The following is a 22923-nucleotide window of genomic DNA, read 5'->3' as shown; positions in this document are numbered from 1 at the left end:
ATCCATTACCAATACTTTAGGCTATATGCCTAGGCTATACGAAGAGCATGCTCGGAGAAGTACAGGGCAAAGTTATATTTCTAAGAAAATGTACTTCCTTCCTAAGTTTTCGAGCTGCTGGGATGGTGTAAAACTAGGCAAGACTGCATTACACACTGCAATGAATAGGCTATCCCAATAATGAGCCCTGGACAACAAAAAAAATGCAAGAGAGCGAAGACGAAAAGGAGGACCGGAGATAAGCTTGCTACTGCTATAATTGATTCTAATAAACACTATGTTACGTTGCCCATAATAAATATATTTATCAGAGTTACTGACCTCACAATAAGCCATAGTCTAGTAATTTACATAACTGTCATTACTATGACGTGGCAGCTGCGAAGATCGACTGCGCGTGTGTGTTGAAAGTCGGATAATTCGAGAAGTCCTAATTCATTTAAACAGTCTTCATTTTAATTTGACTAGGCTACTAATAACAAGAGGGATTTGTGTTGGAACTTATTTATTCATTATTCAATAATAAATAAAGAGGTCGGTCTACCTGTTTGACAGACGAAATTATAGTCTACTATTCATAGATGTTATTGGCCAATTCCTTAAGTCACCCTGCACGCCTTAAATACACTGTACAGTATATGCGAAAGTATGTGGACACCCCTTAAAATTGAGCAGTCATTTCAGCCACACCCATTGATGACTGGTGTGTAAAATTGAGCACACAGCCATGCAATCTCCATAGACAAACATTGTCAGTAGATTGGCCTTGCAGAAGAGCTCAGTGACTTTCAACATGGCACGTCATTAGATGCCACTTTTCCAACAAGTCATTTTGTCAAATTTCTGCCCTGCCAGAGCTGCCCCGGTCAACTGTAAGTGCTGTTATTGTAAAGTGGAAACGACTAGGAGCAAAACAATGACTCAGCCGCAAAGTGGCAGGCCACACAAGCTCACAGAATGGGGCCGCTGAATGCTGAAGCGCATAGCGTGTAAAAAATAATCTGTCCTCAGTTGCATCACTCACTACAGAGTTCCAAATTGCCTCAGGAAGCAACGCCTGGACAAGAACTGTTAGTCTGGAGCTTCATGAAATGGGTTTCTATTACTGACAGTTGTGGCTGCTTTGTGTGATGTATTGTTGTCTCTACCTTCTTGCCCTTTGTGCTGTTGTCTGCGCCCAATAACGTTTGAACCATGTTTTGTGCTGCTGCCATGTTGTGCTGCTGCCATGTTGTGTTGCTACCATGTTGTTGTTATCTTGTGTTGCTACCATGTTGTGTTGTCATGTGTTGCTGCCTTGCTATGTTGTCGTCTTAGGTCTCTCTTTATGTAGTGTTGTGTTGCCTCTCTTGTTGTGATATGTGTTTCGTCCTATATTTATATTTTATTTATTTTTTATTTTTAATCCCAGGCCCGTCCCCGCAGGAGGCCTTTTGACGTTTGGTAGGCCGTCATTGTAAATAATAATTTATTCTTAACTGACTTGCCTAGTTAAATAAAGGTTAAATAAAAAAACAAGCCTAAAATCACCATGTCCAATGCCAAGCGTCGGCTGGAGCGGTGTAAAACTCGCCGCCATTGGAATCTGGAGCAGTGGAAACGTGTTCTCTGGAGTGATGAATCACACTTCACCATCTGGCAGTCGGATGGACAAATCTGGGTTTGGAGGATGCCAGCAACCCCATCGAGCACCTTTGCGATGAATTGGAACGCCGACTGCGAGCCAGGCCTAATCACCCAACATCAGTGTCCGACCTCAGTAATGCTCTTGTGGCTGAATGGAAGCAAGTGCCTGCAGCAATGTTCCAACATCTAGTGAAAAGCCTTGAACGTGGAGGTTGTTATAGCAGCAAAGGGGGATTAACTCCATATTAAAGCCCATGATTTTGTAGTGAGATGTTCGACAAGCAGATATCCACATACTTTTGGTCATGTAGTTTATTTCATCTAACATGTCCAGGAAATGCATGATTCATATTTTGATGAGCAACCTGTCAAAGAATGATCAAATTTGTTTTTGGCTCTTCAGAGAATTTGCCGCCATCTTTGTGCATATTGACTTATAGATTATATTATAATATTAGTGGGAACTCAAAACACTTAGCTAGATTGCTAACTCTAAATATGATATCGTTGCTTTACAGCCATGTTGGCTAATTGATTAATGTATCAGTAAATGTAGGCTAATGTCCTACAAAAACGTTCCAATGCAAGGCTACCTATTCACTGCAAACGGTGCACTCTGCTCCGCTCTACAGGTGCATCAAAACCATGCTAAGCTACCGACGTGCTAGGCTACCGACGTGCTAGGCTACCGACGTGCTACGCTACAGACGTGCTAGGCTACAGACGTGCTAGGCTACAGACGTGCTAGGCTACAGACGTGCTAGGCTACAGACATGCTAGGCTACAGACATGCTAGGCAACAGGCATGCTAGGCTACAGACATGCTAGGCTACAGCCTACAGAACAGTAGATGCATTTTGAAAACTGTCTTTTTCCCGCAATTGCATTTGAGCAAAGGTCATATGCTTGTGCTTCTCATAATGCATCTCTCCTTCCTCTGTGACCACAGTGGGGAGAGGGAGTGAGAGTGGCTCGCTCACACAGCAGCAGACAGTGAAACAGGGACAAGCAGATTCTTTCATAGTAGGAATCAACATAATGAATAGGCTATTACTGTTGACCAAATAATGGTTCTAGAACATTCTACAGGAACGTTGTGTAGCAATAATTATCCAAACTCGCAAAATATCTTCAATAAGAAGGCAACGTGGGTGTCTGTCATTTCCGGGTTTATCAGAGACTTGTCAGAACCTGGCTTTGGGATGCAGGGGGGAAAAGGGAGAGCGAGATGACAAATTCAACCACAGCCTACTTTTCTATATTCAAGGGGAGAGAAAGAAAAACATAACCAGACTGTTATTTTACTAATAAACTCAATACTAGTGTTGTTTTCAATGTGTAAAGTACTTTGTGTTTCTTAACCAGGCAAAGCTAAATAGTAGTCTGGTGACTGATGCCTACGGGTGACGTGTAGCCTATGTTCGGAGCGTCCCTGCCCACACTCACGGCTTGCTCCCCTGCAGCTCACCAGCTGATGTAGGCTGCGTGTGTCCCGGGAGTGTGGAGCGTCCTTTCCACACCTACAGAACAGAACCCTTGCTTCTCTGCGCACCCAGTGCTAACATTCTGATTATCATTGTAGCCTATCCAGTCCAAGTGCAAATAGGCACGAGAAGGCGGTCCGAGTCACCCAATGGTCAAGTCTGAGTCCGAGTGAGGTCGGACTCGAGTACTACAACACCGGGAAACAGTACTGCTGATCAGACAGTAGTAGTCAGTAGTATAACTATACTGAAGGAAACAGTACTGCTGATCAGACAGTAGTAGTCAGTAGTATAACTATACTGAAGGAAACAGTACTACTGGTCAGACAGTAGTAGTCAGTAGTATAACTATACTGAAGGAAACAGTACTACTGGTCAGACAGTAGTAGTCAGTAGTATAACTATACTGAAGGAAACAGTACTACTGGTCAGACAGTAGTATAACTATACTGAAGGAACCAGTACTGCTGGACAGACAGTAGTAGTCAGTAGTATAACTATACTGAAGGAAACAGTACTGCTGGTCAGACAGTAGTAGTCAGTAGTATAACTATACTGAAGGAAACAGTACTACTGGTCAGACAGTAGTAGTCAGTAGTATAACTATACTGAAGGAAACAGTACTACTGGTCAGACAGTAGTATAACTATACTGAAGGAACCAGTACTGCTGGACAGACAGTAGTAGTCAGTAGTATAACTATACTGAAGGAAACAGTACTACTGGTAGTAGTCTCAAAGCACTTGAGAGACAGTGACCTATGCTATAGGAAAAACCCTTTCATTCAGCGGCGTCAAACATACAACACACTGTTGGTCTATCCTCTATGTTTTTGTTCCTTTCTAACCAATAGGAACACTTTAATAGGGTGCCCAATCGGGTGGTTTGAGTCCAAAAACTATCAAACTAAAATATTTTTTACAGTTTTGGGGGGGGGGGGGAAAGTCAATATACTTGACTAAAATGATTAAAACCAAATGGAAACTGTGTGAATATGATAAGTTACCTACATTCAAACAGTTTCTAGACTTTAATAATTAATAATAATCATTAGACAGTCAGAGAGCATAAAAAAATCCTAAAACAATGGATATAGGACTATTTTTCGCAAATTTTGACAGCTAGCTAGCCTTTTAACTTCCCACATCGCCAAGTCAAATAATCTGATTCATAATTAAATAATATGCCATGACAAACATTCAATGTATTCTCTTCCATATCATCTAAAAATAGAATGTCATAATTTGTCACATGGGGAAAAAAGCACATGGCTATCTGTTTTTAAGTTTCTAAAAAAAAAACTACAATAACATCATCGCTTCTTAACAAAGACCTTTTGGGGAGGATTCTAATAAGGAAACAATATCTTTGGTTTATTGTTTGAACAGTCGCTGAGATTATATTTGGTTATCAATGCAAAACAGGCTGCTTATTTAATGCCAAACTAAACCAAGACAGTGATCTTGAAGTTGAAGTGATTTTGAAGTCGATTAGCTTCCCACATCGGCAACTGAAATAATCCGATTTATAATGAAATAATATGCCCTGGCAAATATTCTTATACTTGCCAGTGTAACCTACAACATCACAGTTTGATATGCAGCTTGAATATATTCACTCCCATATCAGCTAAAAAGACAATGATATCATGTTTTGGTTGAGGAGAAAAAGCCCATATCTCGCAGATGTTTTTAGCACTAGCCTGGAATCACTAGTTTTTACTTCTAAACAAAACACCTTTTGGGGAGGATTCTAATAAGACTGTTGTTTGGTGTATTGTTTGACCAGTCACTGAGATTGTTGTTGGTTAACAATGCAAAATAGGCTACTTTGATGCATAACCTATAGCCTATAGATCAGATCAATGAACGAAGCGCGCTTCATTAGCTACACAACACTGGCCCCCCGTCTATGCAAGGAATTATACGGCGCGTTATAATTTTCATGTGACACGGGAGTACGTCAAATGTGTCGGAGCACACTACAGTACAAGGAACCGTCCCTCTTGTGATGAAAAAAACGACATCGCGCCACTGCGCTCAAGGAACCGTCCCTCTTGTGATGAAAAAAACGACATCGCGCCACTGCGCTCAAGGAACCGTCCCTCTTGTGATGAAAAAAACGACATCCCGACACTGCGCTACGCTCTGAATCATCCATCACCATAAGGTTTACATGATCCTTAAGTAGACCTTCTGCCGTAGAGCCTACAGTACATCAATCATAGCTGCTGGAATCTCTGATCACCAAAGGGGTAGGGCCATAAAGGGAAGTCGCTATGGACTGAAAATGAACTTTATACGCAGCAATAAAAACCTTTACAAACTTGGCCATTAATCAAATCAAATCAAATGTTATTAGTCACATGCGCCGAAAACAACAGGTGTAGACCTTACAGTGACATGCTTACCAACGTCCCTTTCCATGCCATGTCCCCCTGTACTGACCCTCCAAAATCAACACTCAAGAGTCCTCTAGCAACCTGTTGAAAACCCTGTTCCTCTGTGGAGAGGGTTTCAGTTTTCAGACCACTATACACGCTTCAACGCTCCCCTTGAGCTGACAAACGTTAACAGGGCAATCTGCAGTTTGAACAATAACAAAGCCGACACCCTGCCACTGTTTTGGTAAAAAAGCTGTGTGATGGTGCTGGAGAAATGTAACCACTCTCAAAGCTATGGATGCAAAGACTGACCATCCATTATATCAAAATTATTTTTAAACCATGTTTTGAGGCTATTCAGTGTTTACAACTTTAAATGTTTAAAAACCATCTTATCTTCTGAGGTCTGATGGGGAACAACATTAAGAACAACAATAAGAATAGTAAACTCATCAGCGATTTATTTTTTTTCCTTTTCAATAGCACATCATGTGTCATCACACCACCATAACATCTGTTGAGATGGCTAACGACACTTTACATAACGTTTTAACTCCCTTTCATTTGTCTGACTGACTGTCTAACTGATCGATTCATTGATTCCTTGCTTGATTGATTGACATATTGATTGCTCTATGAGTTTCTCCACTCACCGCTGTCAGTCCGTTGTGTGGCGAAGAGGACGATGAGGGCCACTATGACGACGAAGAGGAGGGAGACGACGGTGAGCAGGCCGATCTCCAGAGAGGTCCAGCGAGGCTTCTTAGCCGACTTAAGGGGGACGGTCTCCACCATGCTTAACACTCCTTCAGCTGCTGGCTGTAATGACTCACCTGGAGGGGAGGGAGGGAGGGAGGGAGGGAGGGAGGGAGGGAGTGCAAGGAAGGTTTTAACCCTGAAATAATCTCATTGAAGGATATAAACCAACTAAACATGATATCTCAGAAAAAGATGATAAAGGACAACCCTCCTCAACACCATGATGAAGGACAACCCTCCTCAACACCATGATGAAGAACAACCCTCCTCAACACCATGATGAAGGACAACCCTCCTCAACACCATGATGAAGGACAACCCTCCTCAACACCATGATGAAGGACAACCCTCCTCAACACCATGATGAAGAACAACCCTCCTCAACACCATGATGAAGAACAACCCTCCTCAACACCATGATGAAGGACAACCCTCCTCAACACCATGATGAAGGACAACCCTCCTCAACACCATGATGAAGGACAACCCTCCTCAACACCATGATGAAGGACAACCCTCCTCAACACCATGATAAAGACCAACCCTCCTCAACACCATGATAAAGACCAACCCTCCTCAACACCATGATAAAGGACAACCCTCCTCAACACCATGATAAAGAACAACCCTCCTCAACACAATGATAAAGGACAACCCTCCTCAACACCATGATAAAGGACAACCCTCCTCAACACCATGATAAAGACCAACCCTCCTCAACACCATGATAAAGACCAACCCTCCTCAACACCATGATAATGGACAACCCTCATCAACACCATGATAAAGGACAACCCTCCTCAACACCATGATAAAGAACAACCCTCCTCAACACCATGATGAAGGACAACCCTCCTCAACACCATGATAAAGGACAACCCTCCTCAACACCATGATAAAGACCAACCCTCCTCAACACCATGATAAAGGACAACCCTCCTCAACACCATGATAAAGAACAACCCTCCTCAACACAATGATAAAGGACAACCCTCCTCAACACCATGATAAAGGACAACCCTCCTCAACACCATGATAAAGGACAACCCTCCTCAACACCATGATGAAGGACAACCCTCCTCAACACCATGATAAAGAACAACCCTCCACCAACACCATGATAAAGGACAACCCTCCTCAACACCATGATAAAGGACAACCCTCCTCAACACCATGATAAAGGACAACCCTCCTCAACACCATGATAAAGAACAACCCTCCACCAACACCATGATAAAGGACAACCTTCCTCAACTCCATGATAAAGGACAACCCTCCTCAACACCATGATAAAGGACAACCCTCCTCAACACCATGATAAAGGACAACCCTCCTCAACACCATGATAAAGACCAACCCTCCTCAACACCATGATAAAGGACAACCCTCCTCAACACCATGATAAAGAACAACCCTCCTCAACACCATGATGAAGGACAACCCTCCTCAACACCATGATAAAGGACAACCCTCCTCAACACCATGATAAAGAACAACCCTCCACCAACACCATGATAAAGGACAACCCTCCTCAACACCATGATAAAGGACAACCCTCCTCAACACCATGATAAAGAACAACCCTCCACCAACACCATGATAAAGGACAACCCTCCTCAACACCATGATAAAGACCAACCCTCCTCAACACAATGATAAAGGACAACCCTCATCAACACCATGATAAAGGACAACCCTCATCAACACCATGATAAAGGACAACCCTCCTCAACACCATGATAAAGACCAACCCTCCTCAACACCATGATAAAGAACAACCCTCCTCAACACCATGATAAAGGACAACCCTCCTCAACACCATGATAAAGGACAACCCTCCTCAACACCATGATAAAGGACAACCCTCCTCAACACCATGATAAAGGACAACCCTCCTCAACACCATGATAAAGGACAACCCTCCTCAACATCATTATTATCAGCTCTGCCTCTCACCAAGTTATAGTTCAACTCCTCAGCAAAGTGTACGTATTTAGCTCTGCCTCAACAGGAAATGAATCTTTGTTCCCCGCACGTAAAGTACCACACACACACACTTTTTCAATCTGGTTAGGTGACCTGAGTCTGCAGAAGGGAGGGTCCTGCTGTTAGCTGGCTGAGATGAGAGCACCCGACCAGGGGACAAAGTCCCTCTGCCTCCATTTCAACCACACTCCACACACACACACACACACACACACACACACACACACACACACACACACACACACACACAGACACACACACACACACACACACACACACACACACACACACACACACACACACAGACACAGACACACACACACACACACACACACACACACAGACACACACACACACACACACACACACACACAGTTGTGTGATAATTGGCCATTTCAGTGGGGGAGCAGAGAACACCAGACACTCTGACACTGCTTTTGCTGTAACTTATGATAATTGAGATGATGTGTTGTCTCTTCAGGGCATCATCTGTTAGATGTGTCGTCTCTTCAGGGCATCATCTGTTAGATGTGTCGTCTCTTCAGGACATCATGGGTTAGATGTGTCGTCTCTTCAGGGCATCATCTGTTAGATGTGTCGTCTCTTTAGGGCATCATGTGTTAGATGTGTCGTCTCTTCGGGGCATCATCTGTTAGATGTGTCGTCTCTTCAGGGCATCATCTGTTAGATGTGTCGTCTCTTTAGGGCATCATGGGTTAGATGTGTCGTCTCTTTAGGGCATCATGTGTTAGATGTACCATCTCCTCAGGGCATCATGTGTTAGATGTATCGTCTCTTCAGGCATCATGTGAAAACTAAGGCATCCACATCCCAGTCGGCTGCAGTTCAGTGATTGACAGCCAGGAGTTGCTATATTTCACCTGGGAAAAAGACATTCCATACAGGCTATAGGTTGATAATACAGAGACTGAGAGACATACGGGGGGCTGCAGCAGGACTGTGTTTGTGAGCCATATTCCTATCAGGCACTAGAGAGAGACGTTAGAAGAGAGACGTTAGAAGAGAGATGAAGAAGACAGACGATAGTAGAGAGACGTTGTCACGTTCTGACCTTAGTTCCTTTTCTATGTCTTTATTTTAGTTTGGTCAGGGCGTGAGTTGGGGTGGGCATTCTATGGTCTTTTTCTATGTTTTGTTCTGTACGTTTTATTTCTATGTGTTTGGCCTAGTATGGTTCTCAATCAGAGGCAGGTGTCGATCGTTGTCTCTGATTGAGAATCACGCTTAGGTAGCCTGTTTTCCCACTAGGGGTTGTGGGTAGTTGTTTTCCGTTTCAGTGTTTGCACCATTAGTACTACTCTAATACAGGACTAGTAAAGGGTTATAGTTAGTACTACTCTGATACAGGACTAGTAAAGGGTTAGAGTTAGTACTACTCTAATACAGGACTAGTAAAGGGTTAGGGTTAGTACTACTCTAATACAGGACCAGTAAAGGGTTAGTACTACTCTAATACAGGACTAGTAAAGAGTTAGAGTTAGTACTACTCTAATACAGGACCAGTAAAGAGTTAGAGTTAGTACTACTCTAATACAGGACTAGTAAAGGGTTAGTACTACTCTAATACAGGACTAGTAAAGGGTTAGTACTACTCTAATACAGGACTAGTAAAGGGTTAGAGTTAGTACTACTCTAATACAGGACCAGTAAAGGGTTAGTACTACTCTAATACAGGACTAGTAAAGGGTTAGTACTACTCTAATACAGGACTAGTAAAGGGTTAGAGTTAGTACTACTCTAATACAGGACTAGTAAAGGGTTAGAGTTAGTACTACTCTAATACAGGACTAGTAAAGGGTTAGTACTACTCTTATACAGGACTAGTAAAGGGTTAGAGTTAGTACTACTCTAATACAGGACTAGTAAAGGGTTAGAGTTAGTACTACTCTAATACAGGACCAGTAAAGAGTTAGAGTTAGTACTACTCTAATACAGGACTAGTAAAGTGTTAGTACTACTCTAATACAGGACTAGTAAAGGGTTAGAGTTAGTACTACTCTAATACAGGACCAGTAAAGGGTTAGAGTTAGTACTACTCTAATACAGGACTAGTAAAGAGTTAGTACTACTCTAATACAGGACTAGTAAAGAGTTAGAGTTAGTACTACTTTAATACAGGACTAGTAAAGGGTTAGAGTTACTACTACTCTAATACAGGACCAGTAAACAGTTAGAATTAGTACTACTCTAATACAGGACTAGTAAAGAGTTAGAGTTAGTACTACTCTAATACAGGACTAGTAAAGAGTTAGAGTTAGTACTACTCTAATACAGGACCAGTAAAGGGTTAGTACTACTCTAATACAGGACTAGTAAAGGGTTAGAGTTAGTACTACTCTAATACAGGACTAGTAAAGGGTTAGAGTTAGTACTACTCTAATACAGGACTAGTAAAGAGTTAGAGTTAGTACTACTCTAATACAGGACCAGTAAAGGGTTAGTACTACTCTAATACAGGACTAGTAAAGAGTTAGAGTTAGTACTACTCTAATACAGGACTAGTAAAGAGTTAGAGTTAGTACTACTCTAATACAGGACCAGTAAAGGGTTAGTACTACTCTAATACAGGACTAGTAAAGGGTTAGAGTTAGTACTACTCTAATACAGGACTAGTAAAGAGTTAGAGTTAGTACTACTCTAATACAGGACCAGTAAAGGGTTAGTACTACTCTAATACAGGACTAGTAAAGGGTTAGAGTTAGTACTACTCTAATACAGGACTAGTAAAGAGTTAGAGTTAGTACTACTCTAATACAGGACTAGTAAAGGGTTAGTACTACTCTAATACAGGACCAGTAAAGGGTTAGAGTTAGTACTACTCTAATACAGGACTAGTAAAGGGTTAGTACTACTCTAATACAGGACCAGTAAAGGGTTATAGTTAGTACTACTCTAATACAGGACTAGTAAAGGGTTAGTACTACTCTAATACAGGACCAGTAAAGGGTTATAGTTAGTACTACTCTAATACAGGACCAGTAAAGGGTTAGTACTACTCTAATACAGGACCAGTAAAGGGTTATAGTTAGTACTACTCTAATACAGGACTAGTAAAGGGTTAGTACTACTCTAATACAGGACCAGTAAAGGGTTATAGTTAGTACTACTCTAATACAGGACTAGTAAAGGGTTAGTACTACTCTAATACAGGACTAGTAAAGGGTTAGAGTTAGTACTACTCTAATACAGGACTAGTAAAGGGTTAGAGTTAGTACTACTCTAATACAGGACCAGTAAAGGGTTAGTACTACTCTAATACAGGACTAGTAAAGGGTTAGTACTACTCTAATACAGGACTAGTAAAGGGTTAGAGATAGTACTACTCTAATACAGGACTAGTAAAGGGTTAGAGTTAGTACTACTCTAATACAGGACTAGTAAAGGGTTAGAGTTAGTACTACTCTAATACAGGACCAGTAAAGGGTTAGAGTTAGTACTACTCTAATACAGGACTAGTAAAGGGTTAGAGATAGTACTACTCTAATACAGGACTAGTAAAGGGTTAGAGTTAGTACTACTCTAATACAGGACCAGTAAAGGGTTAGAGATAGTACTACTCTAATACAGGACCAGTAAAGGCCCAGTGCACTACTTTTGTTAAAACGAATACTAAATGTATTTGAGTGTTTACCAGCATTTGTAACTTGTAAGTATTTGTACAAAACAGTTAATCTGATAATACTTGTGGAATATAAAAATACTTGCTTGATATATGTTTTCCAGTTCCTTGAAATACTTTGCAAATGTAACTTATTTAAACGTGAAAACTGAAATGGTCTATTCATTCCTTTTCCATCTTAGTAGAGGCTCTTATCCAGAGCAACTTACAGCAGTGAATCCATACATTTCTATTCTTTGTCGTACTGGTCCACCGTCGGAATCAAACCCACAACCCTAGTAGTTCAAGCGCCATGATCTACCAACTGAGCCACATCATCACAAACCCCTTGATGTCTCCATGTACTCAATTACTGTATTGTACATTGTGTTATCATCATGGTGATAGAAAGTCTACAGGTACAAACCTAGATGACCAGCCTCTGTACTATACAGTAATGTACATTTACATTAAGTGGTTTGTAAGGATGGTAAACTAATACTGCACAATAAGAGGTTGTATTCCATGTTATCTGATCAAGAAAAATGATTTAATTTAATGTAAATGTTTGAGGACACGGTTTAGTTCTTTCTGGATTCCATTAGAGATGACATCACAGAGAAAGGGACCGGGCAACAATTCTTACAATTACAACAAATGAATTCTGCAAGATTCTGTTCTTAATTATACAACTACATGTTTTGCCAATATGGAGATGCTGAATGTTACAGTAGTGATACAATAGTACACTATGAAAGACCAAGTGGTCTACTTTTGTGATTTTTTTATTTCTTTTTTTTATTTATTTTTTGAAAAACATTAGATATCTATATATTTTTTATTCTGCTTTTCCGGGGTTGATACAGCACCATCAGAACCATTACAGCTATGATGTAGCATTTAGGAGTGAGACACTGTGACCTCTTCCTGTAGGAGTGAGACACTGTGACCTCTTACTGTAGGAGTGAGGCACTGTGACCTCTTACTGTAGGAGTGAGACACTGTGACATCTTCCTGTAGGAGTGAGATACTGTGACCTCTTCCTGTAGGAGTGAGACACTGTGACCTCTTACTGTAGGAGTGAGACACTGTGACCTCTTCCAGTAGGAGTGAGACACTGTGACCTCTACCAGTAGGAGTGAGACACTGTGACCTCTTACTGTGGGAGTGAGACACTGTGACCTCTACCAGTAGGAGTGAGACACTGTGACCTCTTCCTGTAGGAGTGAGACACTGTGACCTCTTACTGTAGGAGTGAGGCACTGTGACCTCTTACTGTAGGAGTGAGACACTGTGACCTCTTCCAGTAGGAGTGAGACACTGTGACCTCTTACTGTAGGAGTGAGGCACTGTGACCTCTTACTGTAGGAGTGAGACACTGTGACCTCTTCCTGTAGGAGTGAGACACTGTGACTCTTCCTGTAGGAGTGAGACACTGTGACCTCTTACTGTAGGAGTGAGACACTGTGACCTCTTCCAGTAGGAGTGAGACACTGTGACCTCTACCAGTAGGAGCGAGACACTGTGCCCTCTTACTGTGGGAGTGAGACACTGTGACCTCTACCAGTAGGAGTGAGACACTGTGACCTCTTACTGTAGGAGTGAGACACTGTGACCTCTTACTGTAGGAGTGAGACACTGTGACCTCTTCCTGTAGGAGTGAGACACTGTGACCTCTTCCTGTCGGAGTGAGACACTGTGACCTCTTACTGTAGGAGTGAGACACTGTGACCTCTACCAGTAGGAGTGAGACACTGTGACCTCTTCCAGTAGGAGTGAGACACTGTGACCTCTTACTGTTGGAGTGAGACAGTGTGACCTCTTACTGTAGGAGTGAGACACTGTTACCTCTTCCTGTAGGAGTGAGACACTGTGACCTCTACCAGTAGGAGTGAGACACTGTGACCTCTTCCAGTAGGAGTGAGACACTGTGACCTATTACTGTAGGAGTGAGACAGTGTGACCTCTTCCAGTAGGAGTGAGACACTGTGACCTATTCCAGTAGGAGTGAGACACTGTGACCTCTACCAGTAGGAGTGAGACACTGTGACCTCTTACTGTAGGAGTGAGACACTGTGACCTCTTACTGTAGGAGTGAGACACTGTGACCTCTACCAGTAGGAGTGAGACACTGTGACCTCTACCAGTAGGAGTGAGACAATGTGACATCTACCAGTAGGAGTGAGACACTGTGACCTCTTCCAGTAGGAGTGAGACACTGTGACCTATTACTGTAGGAGTGAGACACTGTGACCTCTTACTGTAGGAGTGAGACACTGTGACCTCTTCCAGTAGGAGTGAGACACTTTGCCCTCTTCCAGTAGGAGTGAGACACTGTGGCCTCTTCCTGTAGGAGTGAGACACTGTGACATCTTCCTGTAGGAGTGAGACACTGTTAGGCTATACTTCTCAGAACCTATATCATGTAGCCTAGCAGTAGGCTATACTTCTCAGAACCTATATCATGTAGCCTAGTAGTAGGCTATACTTCTCAGAACCTATATCATGTAGCCTAGCAGTAGGCTATACTTCTCAGAACCTATATCATGTAGCCTAGCAGTAGGCTATACTTCTAGCCTAGCAGTAGGCTATACTTCTCAGAACCTATATCATGTAGCCTAGCAGTAGGCTATACTTCTCAGAACCTATATCATGTAGCCTAGCAGTAGGCTATACTTCTCAGAACCTATTTTATGTAGCCTAGCAGTAGGATATACTTCTCAGAACCTGTATCATGTAGCCTACAGTAGGCTATACTTCTCAGAACCTGTATCATGTAGCCTAGCAGTAGGATATACTTCTCAGAACCTGTATCATGTAGCCTAGCAGTAGGATATACTTCTCAGAACCTATATCATGTAGCCTAGCAGTAGGCTATACTTCTCAGAACCTGTATCATGTAGCCTACAGTAGGCTATACTTCTCAGAACCTGTATCATGTAGCCTAGCGGTAGGCTATACTTCTCAGAACCTATATCATGTAGCCTAGCAGTAGGCTATACTTCTCAGAACCTGTATCATGTAGCCTACAGTAGGCTATACTTCTCAGAACCTGTATCATGTAGCCTACAGTAGGCTATACTTCTCAGAACCTGTATCATGTAGCCTAGCGGTAGGCTATACTTCTCAGAACCTATATCATGTAGCCTAGCAGTAGGCTATACTTCTCAGAACCTGTATCATGTAGCCTAGCGGTAGGCTATACTTCTCAGAACCTGTATCATGTAGCCTACAGTAGGCTATACTTCTCAGAACCTGTATCATGTAGCCTAGCGGTAGGCTATACTTCTCAGAACCTATATCATGTAGCCTAGCAGTAGGCTATACTTCTCAGAACCTGTATCATGTAGCCTAGCGGTAGGCTATACTTCTCAGAACCTGTATCATGTAGCCTACAGTAGGCTATACTTCTCAGAACCTGTATCATGTAGCCTAGCGGTAGGCTATACTTCTCAGAACCGAACCCCTATTGGGAATCATTACAACGGAGAGCAGCACATATATCCATGACTGTCCACAACACAACTCCAAAGGTCTTTTATTTATAGAAATGTCAGAGCTGCCTGGTGTCAAATATGTCCACATACTTTGACAAAGATCCTTCCCAAAACACATTCTAGTCTTTGCGAAAGTATGTGCAAAGGGGAAGCTAGTAATATAAAATATTTATTATGTGCGCAAAAATACATCTAAAATTATGACATCTATAAACATGATCATACCTGTCGAGAGGCATTGAACGTCCAAGAAGGAAATGGAGCTGATTGCACTTAGGCCAATTAATGAATTTCCTAACTGTTGCACATCAAATAAGAGCAAAGAAAACTCCGTGGGATGACATGGTGATCAACCGGTGAATGCCACTTGTCACACACACACACAGAGAGAGAGAGATCAATCATCACAGAGCAACATTTAGAACAGTTTTGGCACGGGTAAACTGACTTACCAGGTGTCTCTGGAAATTTTCGATCGATGATGTATATGGGCATTACATCAATCAATCAAACGTCCGTCAAAGGTCAATCAGATGCGTGGAGAGAATACGACCTGGGAATCGATATTGGTGAGAATGTCGGATACCTGTTTAGTTTATTAGGATCCTCATTAGCTACAGCATAGGCAGCAACAACTCTTCCTTTATGCTGCCTTTTCGTAGGTTTCAAGCACAACCCGCCTCTCTCTTCACTTGTTGGCACAGAACGAGCTTATCTCGCCTACCTGTTAACGCCACGAGCCTACAACATCCCCCAGCCAGAGTCCAAGACAGTTGTATTTATATCTATATTGAACGGACGCTTGAGCGAGAAATGTAGGATAGATCAACGGAAAAATCTAATGACCGGCATGTGAACGTGTGACCTGGCAGTGAAGTTCCCCTGTTACCGGTTACCGATACATTGCCTCTAAAAGGCTGCGTTTAGAAGTGAGCCTGTTAAACGAAGCTCGAGCTGCGAGCAGATGAGTAGCGCGCCACCAAGTCGCTCCTAAATAGCTGGGGAGAGCGGATTTCGCCTGGAGCGAATGGGCTGCCTATGCCCCGGTTCGGTCAGACATACTTGATGATGGTTACTTCTTGCCTCTGATGATGAATGTATTGCTTGTTCAAACTGCCTTATCTCAATGTAAGTTGCAACAAACCTTGGGTCAGGGGGCAGGCTCGCATTGTGTATTGCGCAATGATTTTCATCGTCAGTCTTTGAGGCCTATACTGCCTGGTCTTTATAACAGAACAATCACAGACTTCACACATGCATCTTACACATGCAGACATGAATTTAATCGAGGAATGTCAAAGTTGTCACACTGGACACATAGCCCACTTTTAAAACCACATTGCTGCACAATATACACAAGTCTGGGCTACTATTTCTTAGTTGTTAGTAGTTGATGAATGATGTTTTGCATTGCTCTTAGTGATACTGTGCCGCTCACTCAAAACATTTGGGGTTCAACAAGGGTTCTTCGAAAAAGGTTCTTGGCACTGAAAATGGCCCCTAAAAGTTAATTCCAAGAACCCCATAGGAGTTGGGGTTCATCGAGGAACCTCCTTAGTTAGGTTCCTGCAAGAAGAAAAAACACTAACTGCCTAACTGAAACATTTGAATTTAAATTTGAAAGGACAGCAGGTGCAGTCACTTAACTGAAAAATGTAAAGATCTCCTCAATTTAAGGTTTGTCCCTTGTTATGATCTATATTGATATTGTTTTATAATGATACTCTCTATCTTTTAATATTTGTTGGATTCACAGACTTCATCCTCCCTACACCTCTGATGAATACAACAGGAAACAGTGTTAGATCACCATGTACTGCTAAATCATTCTGGCTGTGGACACGGAGAACGTCAACACATTAACAAGCCAGAGGATAAACCCATTGGACTTGGGGCTCTGCTGGGAGTCTACCTCATATGTAGATTTTTTTATTCTGCTTTGCCACTAAAATCATAATAAACACTGAGAACTAAAATATAGTGTTATTGTTGTTATTGTTATTATTATTATTATTAATATGAAATGAGTAAACCAATATGTAAACATTATTAAAGTGACTAGTGTTCCATTAGTAAAGTGTCCAGTGTTCCATTAGTAAAGTGACTAGTGTTCCATTAGTAAAGTGACTAGTGTTCCATTATTAAAGTGTCCAGTGTTCCATTATTAAAGTGACCAGTGTTCCATTATTAAAGTGACCAGTGTTCCATTATTAAAGTGACTAGTGTTCCATTATTAAAGTGACCAGTGTTCCATTATTAAAGTGGCCAGTGTTCCATTATTAAAGTCACTAGTGTTCCATTATTAAAGTGACCAGTGTTCCATTATTAAAGTGACTAGTGTTCCATTATTACAGTTACCAGTGTTCCATTATTAAAGTGACCAGTGTTCCATTATTAAAGTGACCAGTGTTCCATTAGTAGTGACCAGTGTTCCATTATTAAAGTGACCTGTGTTCCATTATTAAAGTGTCCAGTGTTCCATTATTAAAGTGACTAGAGTTCCAGAATTAAAGTGACTAGTGTTCCATTATTAAAGTGACCAATGTTCCATTATTAAAGTGACCAGTGTTCCATTATTAAAGTGACCAGTGATTCCATGTCTCTGTACATAGGGCAGCAGCCTCTAAGGTGCAGGGTTGAATAGCCGGGTCGTAACCTGCTAGTGAAAGTGGCTAAGTTCAGGGCATGGTACTGGGTGGAGGCCGGCTAGTGATGGCTATTTAAACAGTCTGATGGCCTTGAGATAGAAGCTGTTTTTCAGTCTCTCGGTCCCAGCTTTGATACACCTGTACTGATCTCGTCTTCTGGATGATAGCAGGGTGAACAGGCCGTGGCTCGGGTGGCTGATGTCTTTGATGATCTTTTTGGCCTTCCTGTGACATCGGGTGCTGTAGGTGTCCTGGAGGGCAGGCACTATGCCCCCGGTGATTCGTGTGGCAGACAGCCTCCCCCTCTGGTTTCTGCTCCAAAGAAGAGAAGAGAATAACAGGGGGAAAGAGGAAAGGAGTAATTGAGAATAGAAAAGAGATGGAGTGTTGTTATGGGGGGTAATAGAGAATGTAATAACCTGTAAAATGATGGTTTTCATCATATGATGTATTTCTTCTTATGTATAGTGAAGGGTAAAGGCTGATATTGCTGTTTCTTGTTCATTCTCGTCACAATTGCGGCGGAAGACAATGAAGGTGACGTAGGATGCAATAGTACATGTGATAAAGCATTAGGTAAAGGCTGTACAAGCAAACACACACGCCGCACACACATATACAAACACACACACACACACACACACACACACACACACGGTCAGAAACAGAATATAATTGGCTGTATGATTTTGAAACAGGAAGCGACAGGAAGAGACAGGAAGCGTCCAGAATCAGTTGGTCAGAAGTCCTCCTAACAGTTGTTAATAATTATTATTTATTTAAGCAGTAAAAGGCACCTCGGGGGGGTGGTGGTATATGGCCAATATACAATGGCGCAAAGCAGAGTGCCTGGACACAGCCCTTAGCCGGGGTACATTGGCCATATACCACAAGACCCCTGATGTGCCTTTTTGTTATTATAAACTGACTACCAACGTAAAATAGAGCAGTAAAAATAAATATTTTCCATGTGTTATTTCATAGTTTTGATGTCTTAACTATTATTCTACAATGTAGAAGATAGTAAAAATAAAGAAAAACCCTGGAATGAGTAGGTGTGTCCAAATGTTCGACTGGTAGAAAGAGGAGGAAGGGAAGCGCTACTAAGGGACATTATAGTACATTTTGGTAGATAGAAGGTGCTCTTTGGTTAAAGGGGTGAATTGGTCATCAAAAAGAAAGGAGGACCAAGGCACTCTTCATATAACTAATTAAAATGCCATTATTGGTATGGCATGTTCAATACTGTATATTATCAATCAATCAAGTTTATTTTATATAGCCCTTCGTACATCAGCTAATATCTCGAAGTGCTGTACAGAAACCCAGCCTAAAACCCCAAACAGCAAGCAATGCAGGTGTAGAAGCACGGTGGCTAGGAAAAACTCCCTAGAAAGGCCAAAACCTAGGAAGAAACCTAGAGAGGAACCAGGCTATGAGGGGTGGCCAGTCCTCTTCTGGCTGTGCCGGGTGGAAATTATAACAGAACTATGCCAAGATGTTCAAAATGTTCATAAATGACAAGCATGGTCAAATAATAATCATGAATAAATGTCAGTTGGCTTTTCATAGCCGATCATTAAGAGTTGAAAACAGCAGGTCTGGGACAGGTAGGGGTTCCATAACTGCAGGCAGAACAGTTGAAACTGGAACAGCAGCAAGGCCAGGTGGACTGGGGACAGCAAGGAGTCATCATGCCCAGTAGTCCTGACGTATGGTCCTAGGGCTCAGGTCCTCCGAGAGAGAGAAAGAAAGAGAGAAGGAGAGAATTAGAGAGCATACTTAAATTCACACAGGACACTGGATAAGACAGGAGAAGTACTCCAGATATAACCAACTGTCCCTAGCCCCCCGACACAAACTACTGCAGCATAAATACTGGAGGCTGAGACAGGAGGGGTCAGGAGACACTGTGGCCCCATCCGATGATACCCCCGGACAGGGCCAAACAGGAAGGATATAACCCCATCCACTTTGCCAAAGCACAGCCCCCGCACCACTAGAGGGATATCTTCAGCCACCAACTTACAATCCTGAGACAAGGCCGAGTATAGCCCACAAAGATCTCCACCACAGCACAAACCAAGGGGGGGCGCCAACCCAGACAGGAAGATCACGTCAGTAACTCAACCCACTCAAGTGACGCACCCCTCCTAGGGACGACATGAAAGAGCACCAGTAAGCCAGTGACTCAGCCCCTGTAATAGGGTTAGAGGTAGAGAATCCCAGTGGAGGGGAACCGACCAGGCAGAGACAGCAAGGGCGGTTCGTTGCTCCAGAGCCTTTCCGTTCACCTTCACACTCCTGGGCCAGACTACACTCAATCATAGGACCTACTGAAGAGATAAGTCTTCAGTAAAGACTTAAAGGTTGAGACCGAGTCTACGTCTCTCACATGGGTAGGCAGACCATTCCATAAAAATGGAGATCTATAGGAGAAAGCCCTGCCTCCAGCTGTTTGCTTAGACATTCTAGGGACAATTAGGAGGCCTGCGTCTTGTGACCGTAGCGTACGTGTAGGTATGTACGGCAGGACCAACTCGGAAAGATAGGTAGGAGCAAGCCCATGTAACGCTTTATAGGTTAACAGTAAAACCTTGAAATCAGCCCTTGCCTTAACAGGAAGCCAGTGTAGGGAAGCTAGCACTGGAGTAATATGATCAAATTTCTTGGTTCTAGTCTGGATTCTAGCAGCCGTATTTAGCACTAACTGAAGTTTATTTAGTGCTTTATCCGGGTAGCCGGAAAGTAGAGCATTGCAGTAGTCTAGCCTAGAAGTAATAAATGCATGGATTAATTTTTCTGCATAATTTTTGGAAAGAAAATTTCTGATATTTGCAATGTTACGTAGATGGAAAAAAGCTGTCCTTGAAACAGTCTTGGTATGTTCGTCAAAGAGAGATCAGGGTCAAGAGTAACGCCGAGGTCCTTCACAGTTTTATTTGAGACGACTTTACAACCATCAAGCATCTCTGTTTTGTCCGAGTTTAAAAGTAGAACGTTTTCAGCCATCCACTTCCTTATGTCTGAAACACAGGCTTCTAGCGAGGGCAATTTTGGGGCTTCACCATGTTTCATTGAAATGTACAGCTGTGTGTCATCCGCATAGCAGTGAAAGTTAACATTATTGTAACAGTCCTGACCTGTTTTATGTTGTTTTTTATGTGTTTATGGTCAGGGCATGTGTTTTGGGTGGGCAGTCTATGTTATCTGTTTCTATGTTGGTTATGGGTTGCCTGGTATGGCTCTTAATTAGAGGCAGGTGGTTTGCGTTTTCCTCTAATTAAGAGTCATATTTAGGTAGGGCGTTCGCACTGTTTGTTTGTGGGTGATTGTCTCCTGTGATGTCTTCGTCGTTGTCGATGTATTTTCACATACGGGACTGTTTGGCTGTTCGTGTGTTTTGATGTAACGTTCCTGTCCGTGAGTTTACGTTTAGTGATGTGACTTTATGTTCAGGTTTCGTTCTACGTCGTTTTCTTATTTTGTAAGTTTGAAAGTGTTTTGTTTTGTTTTCGTGTTGCCATCTTCATCATTATTCAGTTTTGTCGTTTATAAATAAAAAGATGGCGTATTTCCCTGAAGCTGCATTTTGGTCTGAAGATCCTTCTCTCCTCACCTCGTCCGAGGATGAGGAGAGCGACAGCCTTAACAATTATGTTTTCGAATAACATCCCTTCACTGAACATATTATTCAGTGAAGCTGACATCCACCCCGGCGCTCTAAAGACGTTACAGGACTATTAAAGGTTGTGTTATTATTCAGGATGTGCTACATCACCCTCAGCACCCACTACTTCCTGCCGCTATGCTCCTGTCTACATGTCAATCAATTGGATAGTCCATAATGTAGTACTGTAAGTTCATCCCAAAGAACGCTGTGTGCTAGGTCATACTGTCACATACACACACACACACACACACACACACACACACACACACACACACACACACACACATCTCTCCCATGTTGGCAGTGCCACCTCTCTACCCTCTTAATCTGGCAGAGTACTATCAGGACCAGGCAAGTGGGTATCTGCTCTCTCTCTCTCTCTCTCTCTCACGCACACACACACACACACACACACGCACACACACGCACACACGCACACACGCACACTCATATACAAAATGAATACACACAAAAACACACACACACTCCCTTCTCACACACTGGTACCTTACAGTTTTTTTCAATTGTTTAAGCACAATTTTGAAAACAGGGCCCGGTTTGTCAAAACACTACACACAATTAGCACAACCCTACACCAAAGTAGCACAACACTTCAGATCATTTGCAAAATGGAACACTTTTGTCAAAACTATACACGACTTCATAAAAATGATATTTTGTTACCATACGAAACACACACATTTCATATGACTTCAATCTTTTTGAACCAGTTACACACTGCTGTTGCTAACCTAAAACACTTTTAGCAAGTCTAATTGTCAGTGATTAGAGTACTGTAAATGAAGTACACAGAGAAAGTGCAACTATACAAACACTACACAAGACCAACGCTGCAGACTGAGGAAAATATCATTTATTTCTCTCCATATACCCAAATCCGTCAACATGTCAACATGGAGAATCACAACAAAACATGTCCCAGTTTTCATGCTACTACAGTAGTGTGCATAACACTGTTAGCTCAGCAAACAACAGACAAACTTAAAATACTGTATCCAGTACAGGTTACAATTACAGTAAATAACAACAACAACAAACATAAAACATTATCAGAAAAAAACTGACAATATTGTACAGAAAATACTACAGTAAACATACTATACATTATCTCTTCGCCTAGCTGGATCTGGCCAGAGAATTTCATCAACATCACAAGCAATATTGTCATTAGCAAGACAACGCGGGAAGAACCGTCTTGAATGTCGAATCCATCCTTGCACAGCTGCG

The 22923-nt window shown here is 42.2% G+C and overlaps 1 protein-coding gene across 2 annotated transcripts in view; it reads right to left on the bottom strand.

Moving 5' to 3' along the window:
* Positions 1-16454, bottom strand: part of LOC129831660 (neprilysin-like) — a 129289-nt gene extending 112835 nt beyond the window's left edge. The window contains exons 1-2 of one of the 2 annotated variants that reach the window (XM_055895023.1): positions 15807-16454; positions 6147-6326 (exon numbers count right to left, since the gene is read on the bottom strand). In XM_055895023.1, coding sequence (XP_055750998.1) covers positions 6147-6326; positions 15807-15849 — 223 coding nt within the window. In that variant the 5' untranslated portion in view covers positions 15850-16454. The remainder of the gene's footprint in view (positions 1-6146; positions 6327-15806) is intronic. The other variant, XM_055895024.1, reaches the window with a different exon arrangement.
* Between the last annotated feature and the right edge of the window lie 6469 nt (positions 16455-22923).

The sequence above is a fragment of the Salvelinus fontinalis genome, chromosome 33 (assembly GCF_029448725.1).
Source record: "Salvelinus fontinalis isolate EN_2023a chromosome 33, ASM2944872v1, whole genome shotgun sequence".
Taxonomy (NCBI): Eukaryota; Metazoa; Chordata; class Actinopteri; order Salmoniformes; family Salmonidae; genus Salvelinus; species Salvelinus fontinalis.
The sequence above is the reverse complement of the archived record's forward strand: the minus strand, read 5'-3'. Positions and strand labels throughout refer to the sequence as shown.